Source organism: Nannospalax galili, unplaced genomic scaffold, assembly GCF_000622305.1.
Source record: "Nannospalax galili isolate Female #2095 unplaced genomic scaffold, S.galili_v1.0 scaffold284, whole genome shotgun sequence".
Taxonomy (NCBI): domain Eukaryota; kingdom Metazoa; phylum Chordata; class Mammalia; order Rodentia; family Spalacidae; genus Nannospalax; species Nannospalax galili.
Window position 1 is genome coordinate 7,052,811 of NW_008354281.1, and position 22,689 is coordinate 7,075,499.

The 22,689-nt window shown below is 40.4% G+C and overlaps 1 protein-coding gene across 1 annotated transcript in view; it reads right to left on the reverse strand.

The window, feature by feature from the left end:
* Positions 1–22,689, reverse strand: part of Atp6v1c1 (ATPase H+ transporting V1 subunit C1) — a gene marked incomplete in the record, with an annotated part of 52,660 nt that overhangs the window by 21,163 nt on the left and 8,808 nt on the right. Inside the window, 7 exon segments of the mRNA XM_008851551.3 lie at positions 2,905–2,973; positions 5,628–5,726; positions 7,669–7,760; positions 10,223–10,317; positions 11,587–11,672; positions 14,127–14,194; positions 16,063–16,230. Coding sequence (XP_008849773.1) covers positions 2,905–2,973; positions 5,628–5,726; positions 7,669–7,760; positions 10,223–10,317; positions 11,587–11,672; positions 14,127–14,194; positions 16,063–16,194 — 641 coding nt within the window.

The following is a 22,689-nucleotide window of genomic DNA, read 5'->3' on the forward strand; positions in this document are numbered from 1 at the left end:
CCTCACTTATAATCCGTTTTTTTTTTTTTTTTTTTTTTTTTTTTTTTTTTTTTTTTTTTTTTTTTTTTGTTTTTAAAAAAAAAAAAAAAAAAAAAAAAAAAAAAAAAAAAAAAAAAAAGAAAGGCTAAGCATGGCGGCACACTCCCTTAATATCAACACTCAGGAGGTAGAGGCAGGTAGATACCTGTAAGTTCAAGCCTATCCTGGTCTACATAGTGAGTTCCAGGCCAGCTGGGGCTACAGGGAGACCCCATTTCAAAATTACAAGCCCCCCCCCCCGCAAAAAAAAAGGTAAGGCGGGTGGACAACCCCCTTTAACCCGCACACTTGGGGGGAAACGCTAAGCATGGCGGCACACTCCCTTAATATCAACACTCAGGAGGTAGAGGCAGGTAGATACCTGTAAGTTCAAGCCTATCCTGGTCTACATAGTGAGTTCCAGGCCAGCTGGGGCTACAGGGAGACCCCATTTCAAAATTACAAGCCCCCCCCCCCGCCAACAAGAAAGTTATGCATGGTGACATACACCTTTAATCTCAGCACTTGGGAGGCAAAGGCAGGTGGATCTCTGTGAGCTTGAGGCCAGCCTGGTCTATACAGTGAGTTCCAGGCCAGCCATAGCTATCTAGTGACACTCTGTCTCAAAAAAAGAGAAAAGAACAAAAAAACACATTTAATAAAATCTTGCCCAAAAGAAAAAAACTTTTTTTTTGGGGGGGGGGGTCTTTTTGAGACAGGGTCTCCCACTAGCCCCAGCTGGTCTGGAAATCACTACATAGATCAGGCTGGCCTCAAAATCACAGAAATCTGCCTGCCTCTGCCTCCCGAGTGCTGGAACCAAAGGCATGAGCCACCACACCCGGCAGAACAAAACATTTAAAACAACAAAATATACCAAGGTTGGCCTTGTAGAATCTATAATCCCAGCACTTGGGAGATAGAGGCAGGAAAAACAAATCAAGCAAAAACTATGAAGTGTTACTGACTTAATTTATGTAAAGAGGTTGAAACACTGACTGCTTCATAGTAATTATTCAAAAATGTTAGCTACTAGGCTGAGGTATTTATTTTTCAGAATAGACTACTTGGCATGTGTGATGCCCTGGGTTTGATCCCCAGCACCACACACAAAAGAAAAATGTTAGCTACAAGCAAAAAACAGTCTACATCAAGTCATAGAGCTTTCCTGAACAGTTGAGGTGAAAGACCAGTGATCCCAAAGCCTATCTGCCTCACATAAACTATCCAAGCTCTTCCTAGAGCTACCAGATCTAGCTCTATGTTCTCTATAAAGACATTTAAAGAGCCATGCTTCTGAGTAAATGATTACAAATGTACTTTGAACTGAGAAATAGGTTGGAACAGATGTTTGCACTGAGGGAGGCAGAGCTGGGGACTCCAAAGGTCATTAGTATATGGCCTGCATTTAACTATTCTTCCTTTAAACTACTAAAGTGATGTACAAAAGATCTAAATCTCTGAAATGGTATTATTAAGTCTTCTTTGCAAAGTAAAATTTGGGCCTACTAACTGGCCTACACAGCACCCGTACTCCGCCCCGAAACCTGGCTTGCATATGTCTACTACTAGAGGACACTGCACATGGAGTCCTTACTCTCCTGGAACCTGCTTCTTGGATACAAAATCACCTCTGAAGCTAAATGCTCTACAGAGAAGGTGTCAGCTGTTAGGATCAACAGCCCAAATGAGAATGTGTGTCAAGACACAACCATACTCTTTGTTTTACCATGTTGAAGGGTTGATGTGAATGAGAAGTATTACCTTAAACGGTGGTGGGGGGGGAGATTTACAAAGAGCACAGGCTTGTGATTTAGCTCCCCAAAGGCTAACATCTGTCCAGTTCCAATGATAATACCTGGTGTTTTATATGTTCTATCAAGACATTAACTCTATAATTTGTCATTTGCTCAAGAAAATGAGGCCCAGAGAGGTTAAGAGACTTACCCAGGCCACACAGCAAGTTGGTAGCAGAACCAGCAATAGATCTGAGATCCCTGGTCCAGGACTTTTCCATTATACTAGGCTACCTCCCCCATATGACACAGTGAACTGGAAAGGAAACTATTCCATGGACCTGACCTTACCAAGTCCACCTTCTCACTATATACCTTATTAATGTGGCTATCTCCTCCTGAGGCATTATATACAAAAGAATTCTTTGGGTGCACATATATTGTACTTAATATTCTCTTTAAAAACATCTTGTGTGGCAGTGGCAGAATACAGGGGCAGATGATATGGGTAAGGTGAAAGAGTAAAGGACCTGGAGTTAAAAGACTGCAGTTCTGGTCCCAAGCTGCCACTGGACACTGAAGAGCCACAGGCCTCAGGCAACCACTTAAGCATCTAATTCCTCACCTATGAGAAAATTAGCTGCCCAAATTGCTTCACAGAATAGACAATCTATATTAAACCCATATTTAAAAATGCTTAGTAAAAAGTAGGCATTTTGTTGCTTTCTAAGAAAATACAGATTTGGCTTTGTAAATCTATAGTCAAAAGTAACACAGAGCAGTTGGAGGCCAGCACAGCACTTCAGTAGCTACCAAATGTGCTTGCTTTGCAAGGAAAAATGAAGAATCAGTCGCACAGTGCAGCATAAAAAGTCCCACCCCGGGTCCTGTCATTAGTGAGATGTGAGACTACAGGCAAACAACTTCCTCTCACTGCCTCCAACTTCTCTGTCTATAAACAGACTGTGGGAGTCCCTGGTCTAAAATGATGATAAGTAGTTAATACAACTTAGTTATGTGGTAAAAACGATGGCTATAAAATTATAGATTTTTCTGCAAAGGAAAGAAATTCAGCAAAGAAATTAATAATCCCACATCCAAACTATAAGAATTCTAGGAAATAAACCGTTGTTCCTAGACTGCTACTTACTTGCTAGACCTCGGAACCACCATTTCAGCTAACGTTTCATACTGCTTGATCCAGTCGTTGTGGTTTAACCTGCAGAAAAGACATAATAAGCACTGGAAAGGAAAAACTAGTCTAGGTTTCCTGCATGTCCAAGAAGAGAAAAATATTGCAGGACAAACAGGAAATGTGGCTACACTAAAATATATCAAATATATGCAACCAAAAATCCAAGTCTCCCACTGAAAATCATGCATGCATGCACGCGTGAAGCAGAAGTACAGACTAGCACCCTCACAGCCGGTAACTGTTGCAAAAGATCCTAGAGCCAAGTTTGGAAGGGCAGCAAAGCATAGTACAGATTCTACCTTACTTTTTAAGTGCATGGTTATAAATATTATGCCTCATTTAAAAAAACAGAAAAGGCCACATGAAATCAGTATCATTCACTGGCCATTAATGAAGGGCTGAATAAAACTCTATTTACAGAAAGCAGAGGATAGCACACAGAGCTATGAGGAAACTAAGTGAGAGTAAATGCTGCTGCCTTGTAACATTGTGCAACAGCCTTCTGGAGGGGTCACTGGCTTCTGGAAGGTGTAGGCAAAGACAATTATGTATGTGTTTAAAATAAAACATGTCAATGTTTGTAACCAAGGATACAGAATAATTCATCATGTAAAGTGACCTATGAGGATCCTATGTTTCTATCTTAAGGTACAGAAAACTGAAATTTTCTATGGGGCTGGATAGATAGCTCAGCAGTTAAGAGCACTGACTGCTCTTGCAAAGGACCTGGGTTCAATTTCCAGCACCCACATGGTGGCTACGAACCGTCCTTAACTCCAGTCCAAGGGGAATCCAAAGCCCTCTTCTGACCTCTGTGACATTCATGACACAGGTGTACTCACATACATGCAGGCAATACACTCATACATAAAATAAAAATAATAAAATATTTTTTAAAAAAGAAAACTGAAATTTTCTAAAAACAAATTTTAAGTAAAAATTGAATACAACAAATACATGGGCAAATGTTATTACAAAGAAATTTCTTATAAATAATGTGCTGATATTATAGGAAAGGGTTATATAACTAAAACACAAAATAAAACATTAAAAGCTAAGCACAGTGGCACACGCCTGTAATCCCAGTACTTAGGAAATAAAGACAGGAGGATCTCAAGCTCCAGGTCAGTCTGGACTAGAGGCAGATCAACAACAGCCCTACTTTAAAGGAAACCCAAAACCAAAACCAAGCAAACAAAAACTTTCAGAGCCAAGCCTTTCTCTACATGCAGAGAAAAGCCCAAAGCTTACATCCTCCAGCCTCAGTTCAGTAAGGAGGAAATGTTTCAATCAGGTAACACTGGAAAACCAAGTTCCACCTAGGTGTTTTCCCTTTCCTTCTCTAGAAACATTGTTCTCTACTCTTCTCCATCCACTAACCAGATAAATATGCATGCCTTTAATCCCAGCAATCGTTGGAGGCAAAGGCAGGCAGATCTCTGTGAGTTTGAGGCCAGCTTGGTCTATATAGAGTGTGTTCCAGGCCACCCAGTGGACCCTGCACAGTGAGACCCTGTTTCAAAAAATAGAAATAAAACAATAAAATAAAATGCTGAGCAAAGAAGGCAGACTTCATACAATAATGGTCAGAAAAAGCCAGGTCTTCATCTCAATTTAGATTCTCCCAAAGATGCCAATAGTTAGATCTCAGTGTAGGGCATGGAACTATTAACAATATCACAAACACACACAATTCTAATTTTCCCATGACTCTCCAAAACTAAACATAAAATCAAATATTAATTCAGAAGACCTAATCAAAAGGAGATTTCAAAGGGCCATCAAATCCAAGGCTCAGCCAACTCTGCCCATTTGTTTTGGAAAATGAAATCTTATTGTAGCAAAGTCACATCTTTTTGTTTGCTTATCTCCTGTGGCTGCTTCAGCTCTAACAGCAAAGCTGATATGGTACAGCTGGCAAAGCCCAAAATACTACCTAGCCCTTTAAAAGAAAAAAAAAGTTAGCACTCCTGCCCTAACATACACTTCACTCTTACAAGGTCTAAGTTCACCTCAACTGATCATAAATATTTTTCAGAAAACAAATCTAATGCCCTTTGGATTCTGAAAAATATAAAATAGGTATTTTTAAATTTTTAATAATTTAGCTGGGCGTGGTGCACACATCTTAAAATTTTTTTTTTAATTTATTATTTTTATTTTATGTGTATGTGTGTATTGCCTGCGTGTAGGTAAGTGCACCCATATCATGCAATGCCCATGGTGGACAGAAGAGGCTGTTGGATCCCCAGGAACTGGAGTTACAGACAGTTGCTAGCTACCATGTGGACTCTGGAATTCAAACCCAGGTCTTCTGCAAGAACAGCCAGTGTTCTTAACTGCTGAGCCATCTCTCCAGCCCCCAATGGCGCACACATCTTTAATCTCAGCATTCAGGAGGCAGAGGGATCTCTGTGAGTTTGAGGCCAGGCTGGCCTACACAGCAAATTCCCAGCTAGTCAGTGCCACATAGTGAGAATGCCTCAAAACAAAACAAAACAAAAAAACTATTTCTTAATGATCCAAGTCTGCCAATCCCATTTCCCAGTTATAAACTAAGTGCCACACAAGCAAATGTTGTATTCATCTTATACTTGAGTTTTACAGAAAACTTTAAAATTACATTAACAGATAACATTTTTTCCCCTATTTTACAAACCCCTCTGTAAGAGACATACTTAGGAACTACCACGAGTAACGTGACGAGATACTCTGAATCAAGAACGAAGTCATCCTTCTTCACAATTTCTGCTAGACTTCGAGTTAGCAAACTTCCCCTAAAGAGTAAGAGAAAAAAATCATTTGGTGGATAATTACATGCTTCTGTTCACACAGGTACAGAAACGCAGGCTAATCACATGGTTACATGTACATTTCAGAGACGGAGTCATCTCAGGTAACAATTTTGTTCCCTTAAAGTCAACAGTGAACCAAATATGTACCACCCTGCAACCAAAGAAGTGTCAATGTCCATCAAAACTTGCTTCTCATGTCTTTGTGTTTGTTTTAATTATTAGAAACTCAGCCCTTCTCTTGATTACAAATTCTGACTGGGAAAGTCTGTTCATTCAATATCAGAGGCTATTTCACTGTAATTACAAATTTATGTCATCTAAGCATAACCTCTGGTTTTACTCCCTTCCCTAAATATCATTTGATACCAGGCAATTTTGATTACTTAACACAATAATCAACTTTCAAATCAGTCTTCATTTGTTCTTCCAGTAATGAAAATGTCTTGTCCATCTGAGGACTGGAGAGATGGCTCAGAGGTTAAGAGCACCCACATGGTGGCTACAAATAGTCTTTAACTCCAGTTCCAGGGGAATCTGACGCTCTCTTCCGACCTCAGATGGTACACTTACATACATGTAGGCAATACACACAAAAAATAAAAATAAAATTTTTTTTTGGTCTTTTTGAGACAGGGTCTCCCTGTAGCCCCAGCTGTCCTGGCACTCAATATGTAGACCAGGCTGGCCTTGAACTCACAGAGATCCGCCTGCCTCTGCTTCCCAAGTGCTGGGATTAAAGGTGTGTGCCACCACACCCAGCATAAAAAAGAAAATGTCTTGTCCATGTATAGTCTCCATTCAACTTTCCCCAGGTCTATGCAGGTACAACTTGAATGTATTTAGAACTACACTTGGGGGCTGGAAAGATGGTTCAGTGGTTTAAGAGTGCTTGTTGCACAATCATAAGGACCTGAGTTTGGATCCCAGTTCCAACATGACAAGCCTGAAACCCCGGTGCAAGATAAAGATCACTGAGGCTTGCTGGCTGCCAGCCCAGCAAGCTTGATGTTCAACAAGCGACCTTTCCTCAAAGCAACAAAAGCAGAGTGACGGAGGAGGAGGAGACTTGACGCCTTCTTCTGGCCTCCACACACGCACACAGGCACAAACACTCTCACATACATGTGCATATACCACACATACATATATACCACACTCAAATATTCACTGTCCAAAACACCCAAAGCAAAAACAAAATAAAACTGTTCTTTACTGGGTTCTAGTCCAAAACCAGAACACAACAGCTCAGAATGACACAGTAATAATAATACTACAAGATCAACAAACAAAGGTGTCCTTCCTACTAAACTTAATACATGAACCTGGGCACAGAGAAAGTAAAAATACTCATTACAAGGCTGGAGAGATGTCTCAGCGGTTAAGAGCACTGACTACTCTTGCAGAGGATCCAGGTTAGATTCCCAGCACCCACATGGTGGCTATGAACCATCCTTAACTCTTAATTCCAGGGGAATCCGAAGCCTTCTTCTGAGAGCTCCACGGCATTGCACGACACAGGTGCACTCACATACATGCAGGCAATATACTCATATGCATAAAATTAAAAAAAAAATAAAAAAAATACTCATTACAGCAAGAAAGGACTATTATACAGAAACCTGTTATAATACTATGGCTTGAGTTAATTCATGTTACACAATTTTTCAGTGAACTATCAAATGGATAAAGGAACAAACCAGAATCCAGGTGACAAGTACTAGTCATGAAAAAGTATAGAAATAGACCAGCCTCACATCTATTATGACTTGTTTGAATTCTGTAAACTTAATGAACTTTCTTCATGAAATTAAAAACAAATCAACTGATTATAGAAACAGCATAAACTGGAACTAAGCACCAACAGTATCTCACACAATGCACGCTAAAGCATTCCCTGTGCTTAGCATTTAAAGGCTATGCTTACGCATTTTTTCGTTCCAAATTCTGAAGATTCCCTTTCAGATTATTGTATGCAGATGCTCGTGATTTCAGGTCATTATCAATCTGAGTTACTCCCTTCAAAAAAGAAGAAAATGTTTTTCTAAGACTGTCTCTACCAAAACAGTTAAAATAGATGAACATTAACATCTACAAAAAACATCATTAGTATCTGATTTAAGCATATTTGAATTTTATATTATTTATTTATTTGTTTTGGCCTTTTTGAGACAGGGTCTCCCTATAGCCCCAGCTGTCCTGGAATATTTTAAAAGCACAACTTTAAAAGATCATTTAAAGCGGGCATAGTAGCGCACGCCTGTAGTCCCAGCACTTGGGAGGCAGAGGCAGGTGGATCTCTGTGAGTTCAAGGCCAGCCTGGTCTATACAATGAGTTCCGGGATGGCTGGGGCTACAGGGAGACCCTGTCTCAAAAAGACCAAAAAAATAATCAACTTCATCAGGTATCTTTTGTACTGTTTTAGTCCCTATACTATAACTACTACCACGGTGCTTCTTTTTTTCCTTTTCTCTTTTTTTTGAGACAGGGTCTCCTTATAGCCCCAGCTGGCCTGGCACCCACTATATAGACCAGGTCGGCCTCAATCTTATGGAGACATGCCTGCCTCTACCTCTGCCTCCTGGGTCATGCCCTGTACCACACTGCTTCTTAAACCTAAATCCTACATTACTAGGTCTGAAGATTACTAATCAAAAGGTTCAGTTCATAAAGCTGAAAGACTTCTAAATTACATAGTTTTTACTGTAACAAATTCCAGTGTTATACAAAACATTTTCTCAGTGAAACATAATTTTATAGCCGGGCGTGGTGGCGCATGCCTGTAGTCCCAGCACTTGGGAGGCAGAGGCAGGCGATCTCTGTGAGTTCAAGGCCAGCCTGGTCTACAAAGTGAGTTCCAGGACAGCTGGGGCTACAGGGAGACCCTGCTTCAAAAAGACAAAAAAAAAAAATTACTTTATGTTACAAAAGCTTACTTTTCCAAAGAGGATCATAAAACAACAGTAACTGTGTAGGGAGAAAATATAAAGAATGTCTAACATCTAAAGAACTAGCTGTGACAGCTCTGCCAACAGCAGCTGTGTAGGACTGGGACAGTCACTTGAGCCCTCAGAACCTGTTCCCTTATCTACAGTAAGAAACCAATGATTAAAGCCTTGATAAGAATCCCAAGAAAATAAAACTTGGTTATAATACAAACAAATTCTATTATCTAACTACACATTTTCTTTAAATTATACAGTGAGTTCAGTTACAATTTCTAAGAGTCTATCCATTTAACTATAGCACTCACTCTACAACTGAAGTCACACAGCCAAGCAAAGTGTGTCAAGTAATTTAAACAATTCTTTTGCTCCATCCACGTTATTAAGCATACTGGTGATCAATCAATAGGTTTTGTCTATAAGCCTCATACTGTTTCTGTTAAAATGTTTACACTGAAGTGAGGTATGGAGGCTCATGCTTGTAATCCCTTCACTCAGGAGGGGCTGGAGCAGGAGGATGACTGCAGTCACTGCAAGTGCCAAGCCAGCCTGTGCTGCACAGAGGCCCTGCTTCAAAACAAAAAAGGATTCTTTTAAGTTTTCTCTCAAGCTCAAAGACTTCAATAGAAAGGATCTCTTAACTTGGTAAGCTTATGGACTTTAGATGGGCTTTAGGGTACACATGCTCCCTGAGAGTTGTACATAAAACCCTGTGGTACATGGGTATTTGCAGGTACGTGCATTTAGGGGCAGAGAATCAACAAAATGGCCAGAAAAGGTCAGAGAAACCACGAAGTCAATGTTTGAACAAGTATTGTCCACATATGTACCAAGTTACTGTTCCCATCTATTTGGGCAATTCTCAAATTTTTACTAGATTTCAATCTCCTACTCACATGACCAATAGTTTTCCTTAATATTCATATAAACAACAGTTGCAGAATTTGAAAGTTTTCTATTGAAACACTGTGGATGCAGAAGTTAAGTTAGCACCTTAAGTGAGTAAACTGCACAACTTAGATAACCTCCACATATATTAAATTCTATAACATCTTTTAATAGCTAAAACGGTAGTAGGAATATCTTCAGTTTCTATGTGTATCTGTGACATAAGAGTAAGCTGTCTGGGGCTGGAGAGATGGCTCAGCGGTTAAGAGCACTGGTTGTTCTTGCAGAAGACCCAGGTTCGAATCCCAGCACCCACATGGCAGCCAACAACTGTCCTTAACTCCAGTCCCAGGGGATCCGACAGCCTCTTCTGACCTTCGCAGGCATTGCACGACATGGGTACACTTACCTACATGCGTACATATTTAAAAAAAAAAAAAAAGAGTAAGCAGTCAAAAAAAAAAGAAAAAGAGTAGGTTGTTTGTCAAAAACCTAAAAAGGGTTGGGTGTAGTAGAGCACACCTGTAATCCTAGCACTTGGAAAGCAGAGGTAAAGACCAGCTAAATCATATGATTTCATAGCTAAATCATAAAATAAACAAATTCACTATAAATCAGTGTCCCACCTGCCTTGATTTTTGTCTTACCTTGGCAATTATCTCAGAAATATTTTTCAGAGACTGCTTGATTGGATACTTAGCCATATCCCACTGGAACCTTGTTATATAAGTAACCAAGTCAACTGAAATAAGGGAATAAATTAATTACTGAAGAGAAGTAATAGCATTTTTTTCTTTCTATTGTTTTCTATTTATTATTATTTTATGTGTATGAGTGTACTGACTGCATGTATATAAGTACACCCATGTCATGAAATGCCTGTGGATGTTAGAAAAGGGCATCAGATCCTCTGGAACCAGAGTTGCAGATGGTTGTTAGCTACCATGTGGGTGCTAGGAATTGAACCCATGTTTTCTGCAACAGCAACCAGTGCTCTTAACTACTGAGTCACCTCTCCAGTCCATATTTTAGTTTTTAATTGTATATGGGGGGGGGGTACACTTGAGAACGGTGCCTGCAGAGGTCAGAAAAGGGCACTGAGCTCTCTGGAGCTAAAGCTACAGGTGGTTGTGAGTTGCCTGATGTGGATACTGAGAACCAAATTCAGGTTCTCTGTAAGCACAGTATATACTTTTAACTGCTAAGCCATCTCTCTAGCCATAGAACACTGGATTTTAAAAACAGTGATATTATTGATGGCAATATGGTTAGAATGAATAAAAAGGGTTACTCCCTATTATTATGACTAGTAAAGACAGGTCTAATTCAAGATAAACCAAGTGGCTAAAGTGAGATTTCACAGGAAAACAATAAAACAAAGTGAACCTGAGAATAATGAAGTTAAGTCTTCTTTATAAAGGCATCATTACACAGAACAAACCCTATGTAAATATTAGCTTATAATTGCAAACACATCACATGAGTGCTTTATTTTATGGATACTAAGAAAAGCAATAATCCAGTTTGAGGGTAGAGAGGCATTACTATGCAATAAAATAACTTTAAGGTTTTAGTAGTTGGGGACTATTAAGAAGAAAAGACTGGAAAAAAAAATGTAGGCAGTAACTGGAATAATGGTGAGGCGTATAACTTGGAAATGATTTATAACTCTACGCTAGCAAGTTAAGTTCCAAAAAGAGCTATGGTAAAACACTGCTTTTGTAGAAGATTTGACATTGTATCATAAACTACATTATAAGGGCTGGAGGTATGGCTCAGTGGTAAAGCACATGCCTCACATAAATGACATTATATATTATGTTACATTATCTTACATGAAATTATGTTCTAGGAGGCAGGATGTAACCAGTAATAGCACCAATAATATTTTCATGTTTCTTTTAAGGATGTAGCATCCTAATCCATGGATTTTTGCTTCCTTTTTTGTTTATGTACCTAAGCCATTCATTTTATATGTTAACAATTATGAACTCATGAAAGAAAAGCTTACCTCCATTGGCCAACAGATTCTCCTGAACTTTATCTTTACTGTCCTCCAATACATCAGCCATGTATTGAGCTACTTTCTTGACCACCCTAAGGAGTTTAAAAAAACATCATCAATACCACTTCCATGCTACATGATGAATGCTATACCAGGACATGTTATATTATTTAGAAGAATCCTATTCTATTAAACATTTTAAAAAATAAAATGGGGGCTGGAGAGATGGCTCAGCGGTTAAGAACACTGGCTGTTCTTGCAGAAGACCCGGGTTTGAATCCCAGCACCCACATGGCAGCTAACAACTGTCTGTAACTCCAGTTCCAGGGGATCCAACAGCCTCTTCTGTCCTCCACAGCCATTTCACAACACGGGTGCCCTTACCAACATGCAGGCAATACACGCATACACATAAAATGAAAATAATAAATAAAATATTAAAAAAAATAAAGCGGACCAAGATTTGTTATATGCAAAAATCAACTGCAAAACTGTAGGGTTTTACGAAGACTACATATAATGTGTTTATCAACCAAGAAAGAAAATAGACTCATCATGCCGACATATGCCTGCAATCCTAGCATTTGGGAAGTAGAGGCAGGAGGGTTAGGGGTTCAAGGTCATCCTCAGCTACATAGCAAGACCCTATCTTTTTTTTTTTTTAAAAAAAAAAAGGGAGCTGGAAAGATGGCTCAGTAGTTAAAAGCACTGGCAACTCTTGCAGAGGAGTAGAGTTCGGTTCCCAGCACACACATGATGGCTAACAACCGTCCATAACTCCAGTTCCAAAGGATCTCTTCTGCCTTTTACAGGCATTGCACACACAGGTGCAGTTACATACACAGGCCTCATACACATAAAATAAAAATAAATATTTTAAGATTAAAAAAGTCACTTCCATGTCTGAAGGGTGAGAAATTATATTGTAAGAACACTGATGGCAGCTGGGAATAGTGACATACACCAATAATCCTAGCACTTGGGAGATTGAAGTAGGACTGCTGTAACGTCAAGGCCAGCCTGGGCTACAAAGTGAGACCCTGTCTCAAACATCAAAAACACAAAGCACTAATAGTGAAAATATGAAATGGTACAACTACTTGCAAAACAAAGATTCTTCACAATAGAACCAAGTAATCCAACAATTTCATTCCCGGGTACATAATCAATAGAAATGAAATTACAAGCATATAAAAACCTATTCATAAACCTGAAAAGTAAAAACAAATGCCCATCAGTTGACAGATCAATAAAACATGAATCATAATGGAGTGTTTGATGACTGCCAGAAAGAAGAAATGAGTGGGCATGGTGGTAAATGTTTGTAAGCCCAGCACTCAAAAAGGTTGAAGGATGAGGCTCATAAATTTGAAGCCAGTCTGGGCTCTAGCATGAGACCATCTCAGAACAAAAGGAAAAAAGAAGGATGTTGACACACGCTATAGCAAGGGCAAATTTGAAAACACTGTTAAGTCAAAAGGCTGGTCATAAATGACTATTATATTCCATGTATACGAAACATTCACAATAGGTAATTCACATAACAGAAAGTGAGCTAGTGGGTGATGGTGACAGAACAGGAAGTAACTAAAAGGAAAGAATTGTTTGAGAGGTTTTCTAAAATTGTGGAGATGACTGCAAATCTCTGTGAATGTGTTAAAAATAAGTGTCCATTTAGATAGACAAGTAAGTGAACTGAAGCCAGTGAGACGGCTCAGCACAAGGGTGTTTGCTGTCAAGCCCTAGTTTGAACCCTGGAACCTATATGGCGGAAAGAGAAAACTGACTTCCCCCAAATTCTCTCTCTCTCTCTCTCTCTCTCTCTCTCTCTCTCTCTCTCTCACACACACACACACACACACAACACACAAATGTAATTTATAAATAAATCAATACATGAACTGGCCAGGTGTGGTGCCTGTAATGCCAGCACTCCAGAGGTTAAGGCAAGGAGGATCAGGAATTCAAGGTCATTCTCAGCTTCGTATTGAGTTCACAGTCTGCTGGAGTTCCATGAGATACTATTTCAAAATTAGATACAAAATGTGCCTTCATAAAATTGATTTACAGGGCTAGGGAGATAGTCAGAAAGTGCTGGTTGCACAACCATGAGGACTGGAACTCAATCCCTAGGATCCATGTAAAAATCCAGGTATGGTGGCACACTTGTAAACCCAGTGCTGGGAAGGCAGAGACAGGAAGTTCCCTAAGTCTTGCTGGCCAGCTGGCCTAGCTAACTTGCAAGAGACTTTGTCTCAACATTAAAAACCACAAACACAAACAAAAACAAGGATGGCTTGTGGATGGCTCCAGACTATCATGAACACACATGTGCACCAACATGAACCCAACATGAACACACGTGCACACCACCCCACATACACAGAGATGCATACAAATATATACAAAATACTGATTTGTGAAAAAGTCATCATTTTTAAAAATCATTCAACAAGTACAGAGTATACACGGAATAGTAAACCATCTCCACACAGCCTAGTAAAAACACCTCATTTTGCTCAATCCCGTGTATTCAAGTACATTACCCTTCTACAAACGCATCCAGTTTAGCAAGTTCATCCGACAGACCAACCAAGACATCCAACGTGCCAACCTGGAAGGGAAAGTCACCTTATTATTTAGCTTTCATCACTTTCAGATCTTCTGTTTTGAGGGGATCATTTTTGTTTCAACAGGTCTTAGTCATGTACCCCAAACTAGCCTTGACCCCCATTCCTCCTTTCTCTGCCTCCCTAATGCTGGAAGTACAGATGTGCATTACCACTCTGACTCCCTGGCCAACCCTCCCCTCCTTTTTTTCACTGTACTTGTTGTGGTTTTTTGAGACAGGGTCACACATACACATCTATCCTAGGCTGATGTCAAACTTCACATGTACAGTCAAGTCTTGAATTCCTGATCCTTCTGCCCCTGCTTTCTCAGTGCTGAGATAACAGGCAGGCACTACTACTCTTGGCTCCCACCCTACCGCCCTTTATTTTAAAACTAGATAATGTATCTTTATTTGAAGGATCTACAAATCTTGTATTCTCCACATTTTACTTCACAAACTGTAACAAAAAAGATGTTTGGCAAACATTTAAATGCATTTACATTTACAAGTTAATTCTCTAATTCATGCTTACAAGTACCACTTCGAATGTGGAGACATCACTTATTAAGCAGGCCTGTGCTTGCTTTAAGCAGGCTCAGTTACCATGGGTAATATGAAGTCCTGCTTTACAACATGGGCCTTAAGGCAGGTCCATGGATGTATATCACAGGGTCTGCTGCTGAATTTATCTAGAAAATTGTGTGCCAATGATCATGTGTTAGAAAAAAAATCCCGTTTTTACAAAAGTTCAGTTAAGTGATTATTGGCAGCCTGTTTCTTATTACAGCTCCCAGATTACCCATCTTTACTAAATGTTAAGTACATTAACTGGATGAAATCATGAGGTTAGATTTGTTAAGTATGCCTATGTAGTGCTATGGTAACAATATGAATTTAGACGCTTTCCCAGACCCACAGAATGATTAATGCATCTCTCAACTCTCATCAGAGAAGCTTCCTCATGCAGCAGATGGCGATTAACACAGAGACCTACAACTGGCCAATGTGCTGAGAATAAGAGGCTGCAGACTGCCTAAATAGGACACACATATCAAACTTCTGCCTTCCAGGGCTCAGGGATCATTTCAGAAAAGGGAACAGAAAGATTCTGAGAGCCAGAGGTGGTGGATGACCACAAGGAAATAAAGTTTTCCAGAGCAATGGTGACAGCATGCACAAGTCCCATGTAGCCTCAAGCCAGACAAAATCCCAACACAGACATGGGAAAGAGGGTAAGAAACCTCAACCCTACCTGAGGAATGACTAGCAACTAATGGCTGCTGGGAGGGGGAGAGTGTCTCATTTATGTTCACTGGATGGACCCACACTGAAGGGCATTTGAGGACACACATTTGACTCCATAGACCTTAATACACAAGACAGACAGACACACACACACACACACACACACACACACACACAAACAGTACATGAAATTGGGTTGGGAGTAAAAAGGAGGGGGTGTAAATAGGGAGACAATCCAAATAGGACCAAATATAATGTATGAAATTCACAAAAATTCAATTAAAAAGCCAAGAAAAAAACCACATAAATTTAATAACAGAAAAATTGCTGTAATGTTTAAAAACATATACTAAGATTTTTCACTTCTGAAAAATCCCATTTTGTGAATACAATACATATTTTCCTAAGATTTCTCACAATTTAGAAAAACACAAGACTAACAAGAACAGGATGGTGGTTTACTTCAACATCTCAAAGAACAAGATCCATTCTAGACCACATCCCAGCTGGAGACAGTGAGTTTTCTTCTAAAGGGACCTGGAAACCTCATTTCTACAAGAAAGAGAACCCTCATCTGGCCCCTAAGAACCAACTCATACAGTCTTTGGCAAGTGCAGCTTCACCTTCAAGTCGGGAATGTTGAACTTGGAAGTGACAGCAAGATTATTGCTCTTGGTAGTCGCAGCATGTAGTTTCTCCCATGTTTGCTGACAGGTCTTCTCCCCAGGAGCAGATATTAGCCAGAACTCAGTCATGCTTGCTTCCAGGTCCTTTGGAAATCAAGGGAGAAGCTATAATACAAAACAAGACAGACATTTGAAGATTTTAAGTGTACAAGTGTTTTACCTGCACGTATGTCTGTGTACCATGTATGTGCAGGTGCCCAAAAAGGTCAGAAAAGGTGTTAGATCCCTTGGAACTGGATTTACAGGCAATTGTGGGGTGCCATGTGAGTGCTAGTAATGGAACTTGGGTCCTCTGTAAGAGCAGCAAGTACTCTTAATCACTGAACCATTTCTCCAGCCCCTACTTTATATATATTATTTTTAAAAATTTTTATTTTTTATGTATGTGCACATTTTGCTTACACACACACACACACACACACACACACGTATATATATGCACCATGTATGTGCCTAGTAGGCTACATAATGAGTTCCAGAAATGCTTGGGCTACAGTGAGACCTTGTCTCAAAAAAAAAAAAAAAAGAAATATCTGGGGCAAACATGACAGAATAATTTCTGTTAAATCTGGGTAGTAAGCCAGGCATGGTAAGCTAGCACTCAGGAGGTAGAAGCAGGAGGACCTTGGTTGAGTTCAAGGCCAGCCTGGTCTACGTAGTGAGTTCCAAGCCAGCCGGGGTACAGGGAGACCCTGCCTCAAACAGACCAAAAGAAAAAAGGAAGAAAAAAAGAAAAAGAAAGAAGGAAAGAAAAAAATCTGAACAGTAGATACATGAATCACTTAATCTGCAATATTTAACTTTTTTCTGTGTATCTAAAATATTTTGAAATTAAGTATTCCTAAAACATACGAATATAGTTTATAACAAAATAACAGTGCTTGTATTAATTATTCTTCTGTTGCTGTGATTAAACACCATGATCAAGGCATTCAAACTACTACAGTACTTTTTCTGGCCTTGAACTCCTGATCCTCCTGCTTTCATTCCAAATTCTGGGATTATAGGCATGCACCACTACCTGGGACTGGCTTTTTGAAGCAGGATCTCATGTAGCCCAGACTGGCCTTGAATTTGTTGAACAGCTGAGGCTGACCTTGAGTTCCTGATCCATGTGTACCACCCACCCAGTAAAAATTCTAATTGTACCATGATGTAAGGATGGGAACCTAGACTAGATGATACTAATTCCAGAACCTATCACACAAAGGTGCTTTTCATAATAAATTCCTGAAAAATGTGGGCCTATGTCCTGTCATCTTGTTCCTGGTCTCTATCTGAGACACCTCACCTAAGTCACTCATTTCTCTCTGGCTATGCTAGCTGTGGCTATTTCCTTAGCTCCGGTTTCCTCCACCTAATACTCTTTTACAATTACTAAATCCAGCAATTTTACTCCAAACAAAATCCACAGGACTATCTGGAATTGTACGATTTTTAGTTTATCAAAGAATCTGGTTGTTTTATTTTGTTTGGCACTACTGAGATTGAATCCAGGGCCCCAGAATGTTAGGCAAGCATTCTACCACTGAGCTCTTCCACAGCCTTCTTAAACGAAGTTGTCTAAGATGGCCTAAAACTCCTAACAGCCGAGGCAGGCCTTGAACTTGCCATCTTCCTGCCTTCCAGGCAGGACTACAGACCAACACCACTAGGTCTGTCCTAAACTTTTAATAATACCAATCTAAGTGACCAGTTTTTGGAAATTCGATGTTTACTGTTCTGTGTTATACTAGTAGTTCTGTTGAAGTATATTTGATGACATATTTGTCTACCTGCTGACTTTCAAAATAGCAAGTAATAAAATAACTGGTTCCAATTCTTCCTGACAATAATGTTAAATTATCTAAACTCAGCTTCTTCAAATCTATAAGAGCTATTTCAGTAGATGCCCTGTCATATCATTCTAAAGCACCTTTCATAGTCCAGATCTCCCAAAAATTCAAGAAATGAGACCCTACTTTCTCCTCTGTAATACCTGCCCTATCTACTTCATGAGCTTTTATCAGGATCAAAGCAAATAGTGTCACAAATCATTCTGTACAACAGTTGAGCAATGTCTAGGAAAACCACAGAAAGTTCTTTAAGTCTAGCTTTTAACTAGAGCCCTTTTCAGAGATGAGGAGGAAAGGACAAAGTGCCCTCTTTGTTTGGTACTATGCTACACACTTGAAACTGTCATACTTCTCATAATAACCCTATGAGATGCTCAGAGCTTAGTAATTTACCTGAGGGCACATGAGAGGCAGCTGGGTTTCAAATCTAGCTGCACCTGACTCCGAGGGCCATGTTCTTTCTCTTTACTGTGCTATGCTAGGAGAGAATGCTCTGTACTCAAATGCATCTGAGCTCTTCCCTTGTTGCACTATTTAGGGCCTGACTGAACCAAGGATTTTGTGCACGCTAAGCGAAAAGACACTGAGCTACATTCCTGTCCTTCCTTTTATTTTACTTACTTACTTACTTTGGAGACAGGGTCTCATTAAGTTACCAAGGCTTGCCTTTTATTATTTTTTAAAATATTTTATTTATTAATATATGTATGTGTATTGCCTGCATGTATGTAAGTGTACCCATGTTGTGCAGTGCCCACAGAGGCCAGAAGAAGACACTGGATCCCATGGAAACTGGAGTTGTGTTGGGGTCCTCTACAAGAGCAGCCAGTGCTCATAACCTCAGAGCCATCTCTCCAGCCCCAGGCCTTGAACTCTTCTTAATCCTTCTGCCTTGCTCCAAGGAGCTGGGATCACCCTCCTGTCCTATCAGGCCCACCTGAGTTCTCTATTTCAAGAGTGTTCCATGTATAAGCTAGCTGCATTTAGGTCCAGGCTCAGAACACCCTGCCTACTACCCCCCTTCCCTTTTCCCCTGTGATCATCAGAATTTGTAAAACACCCCATTTCCCAGCATCCAAAAACTATTCAACTATCCTAAAACAAAGGTCACTCCACATGGGGGGGTGTTCATGAGATCCAGGGCACCTGTCATATAATGCATGGCACCAGTCACATACATCATACATGCACAGTAATTAGTAAAATTTTAAAAAGAAAAGAAAAAAAGACAAACTTTGAAGTCTCCCAATAGTTAAACCCACCTGAATACCCACCTTACTGGTTTCCTTTCTGCAAAGTGGAAATGTTAGAAACCTAAGACCTTCTTAGAGGTCTTAAGCATCTTCCCACCTGAGCCCTCCTCGGCAATCCCAGTGGGAAACTGCCAATTACTTTACCCTTATAAAAGCCATTTCTGCATTTCTCACCATCCCATTTTTTTGTTGTTGTTTGTTTCTCTTTTGGGTGTTAGAAACCAAACCCAGGGGCTCATATACTCTACATGTGTTCTATCACTGATTAAAGCATTTCTCTGCTAGCTGGGCATGGTGGCACACGCCTTTAATCCAGCACTCAGGAGGCAGAGGCAGACAGATCTCTGTGAGTTCAAGGCCATCCTGGTCTACATAGTGAGTTCCAGGCTAGCTGCAGCTATAGGGAGACCCTGTCTCAAAAAAAAAAAAAGCATTTCTCTGCTTTTTTATTTGAGACACACTCTCCCAGTGTATCCTCAAGCTTGCAGCAATTTCCTGTACCACCACGCCCAACTTCCTCATTCTTCATAAAACACTCTCCTTCTTACCTGGCTGGGAAATCCTAGAAGGCCAAAATCTTACTTCCTCTGTGAAACAGTAAGACCCAGTAACACAATTCTGGCCAACAAAAGGGACATTATAAATGTATGGTCAATGATTAACAAAATGCAACTACCAAAATGGCTCTGAAGCAATCAAAATCTGATTAGAGCCTGTCATCACAGCACCCAAGAGACTGAGGCAGGAGAGCTGCAAGTTCAAGAACAGCCTGGTGAGACCCTGAGCCAAAACAAGAACAAAATCACTTTGATCAGGGGAAACAAAACCTTTAAAAAGCATTAAATCCTGTTTCCAAGGGGATTTTGTGTAGTCTTTCAGAAAGCAAGTCCTATTTAAAATGTAATGCTGGACTGGGGATGTGGCCCAATGGTGGTTCTTGCCCTGCATGCATGAGGTATGTACAAGCCTGCACAATCCCTAGTGCCACACATGAAAAAGAAAAAAGCCACAGGTTCCCAAGGCCTTATCTTGTTTTTTATTTCAAAGATGTATACAGTCAAAAACATGAAAGAGAAGGCAAAATAAAGAATCCGTCTGTACTTCCAGAAAAGCATGTAGCCTGGGACTTCCAGTCAAAGCAAACTGACTCCAGAAGCCTGCTGGACGGGCAAGCTGCTCCAGTGCCTAAGGCTGCAAAGAGCTGCCCAGGGCACAGCATCGGTAAAAGACTTTTCCAAAACAGGGGGTGGGGGTGATGCTTTGTTTTTTCAGTTTTTAAACAATGCCCAATGTTAAGTCTCTCATACAAATCAACTTAAAAAAAAAATCTAGGGAACTGGAGAGATGGCTCAGCAGTTAAAAGCACTTGATGCGCAATTACAAGGACCCGAGGTTGGTTTTCGAAACCCATGTTAACAAGCATCCTGCAAATTCCTGTAACATAACTCAAACTCTGGCACCGTCTTCTGGCCTTCATGAACGCACAGGTGTGCACACACAGAGATACACACATATGAACAAAATCTTTTTTTTTTTTTTTTAAATTCAAGGGGCCAGTGAGATGGTTCAGTGTGTAAAGGCACTTGCCAGCCAAGTCTGATAACCTAATTTCAATTCCTGGGACTCATATGATAGGAGAGAACCAACTCTAGCAAATTGCCCTTTGACCTTCACCCATCCCCCACCTTGATGCGCGCACACACTTTTAAAAGTGCAGTAAAAATATTTTCTAATCTAGATTTAAGAAAAATTTAGTTTCAAACAAAATGTATCTTCGAGGTTAAACATGTGCACCCTCCTGATCAAAAACTGAAGTCCAATTACTTTGTATTCAAGGCCAGTCTAGGCTACACAGTGAGTTCTAAGCCTGAGCTTTGGTGTGAGACCTTATTTCAAACAAACAAAAAAGGTGGGGGCACGGTAACAGATGCCTGTAATTCCAGTACTTGGGAGGAAATGGGGGGGGGGGAGCGGAATCAGCAGTTCAAGGCCAGTCTAGACTACAAGAGTCCCTCCCTAAAAAAAAGACCAATAAAAATTTTAAAATTTTAGCTGGGCGTGGTGGCGCGTGCCCTTAAATCCCAGCACTCGGGAGGCAGAGGCAGGCGATCTCTGTGAGTTCAAGGCCAGGCTGGTCTACATAGTGAGTTCCAGGACAGCTGGGGCTACAGAGAGACAGTGTCTCAAAAAGAACAAAAAATAAAATAAAATAAATAAATAAAAAAACAAAAATTTTAAAGGTAAGCTGAGTGTGGTGGCTCACACCTTTAATCCCAGCACTAGTGAGGCAGAGGTAAGTGATTCTCTGTGAGTTGGAGGTAATCTTGATCCACATACTGAATTTCAGACCAGCCAAGGCTACACAGGGAGACCCTGTGTAATCCAGGAGGGGTGACACACCAAGCTGAAAAGGGAGGACTACCAGTTCAAGGCCAGCCTGAGCTCTAAAACAAGACCCTGAATAAACAACAACAAAACATAGTGGCACATACTTGAATCTTGTAATCCCCCCATGGGATACATGAGACCCTGTCTCCAAAACAAAAAACCTTCCCTCAAACCTAGTCCCATCTACTGCACTGTCAGCTCTGGCGAATGCTGATCTTGTTTTTGCTTGATGGAGAATGTCAGTGTCAATGTGTTAACAGAGGCACACATACATGCTCCTTAGCGTCTGGCTTCTCTTTCTTGCTCAGCATGCTCCTGATGTTTATCCGTGTTGTATGCATCAGTAATTCATTCTATTTTACCCTTAGTGTGCCACTGCATGACCACATCATGGTTTATCTATTGACCTACTGGTGGACACTTGGATTTACTCATTTAGGGCCATTAAAAACAAAGGCCGGGCGTGGCGGCGCGGGCCTTTAATCCCAGCACTCAGGAGGCAGAGGCAGGCGGATCTCTGTGAGTTCAAGGCCAGCCTGGTCTACATAGTGAGTTTCAAGCCAGCTGGGGGTACAGGATACCCATCTGAAAGTGACAACAAAACAAGAACAAAAATACCCTCAAAACAACAAGAAAAAAATGGAGAGTTTCTTGACTGAAATTTAGCAATATTATTCTAGCAAAACCATAAAATATACATATCCTCAGACTCAGTTACAACAATTTTTTAAAAAATTTTGTGTATTAGTGTATTGCCTGTGTGTGTGTAAGTGCACCTGTGTCATACAATGCCCTCAGCAGTCAGAAGAGGGCGTCAGATCCCCTGGAACTGGAGTTATAGACAGCTGTTAGCCATCATGTGGATGCTGGGAATTGAACCCGAGTCCTCTGCAAGAGCAGCCAGTGCTCTTAACTGCTGAGCCATCTCTCCAGCCCAGTTATAACAATTAAAAAAATATTTTATTTATTATTTTTACGTGTATGTGTGTATTGCCTGTATGTAGGTAAGTGCACCTGTGTTGTGCAATGCCTGAGGAGGACAGAAGAGACTGTCGGGTCCCCTGGAACTGTAGTTACAGACAGTTGTT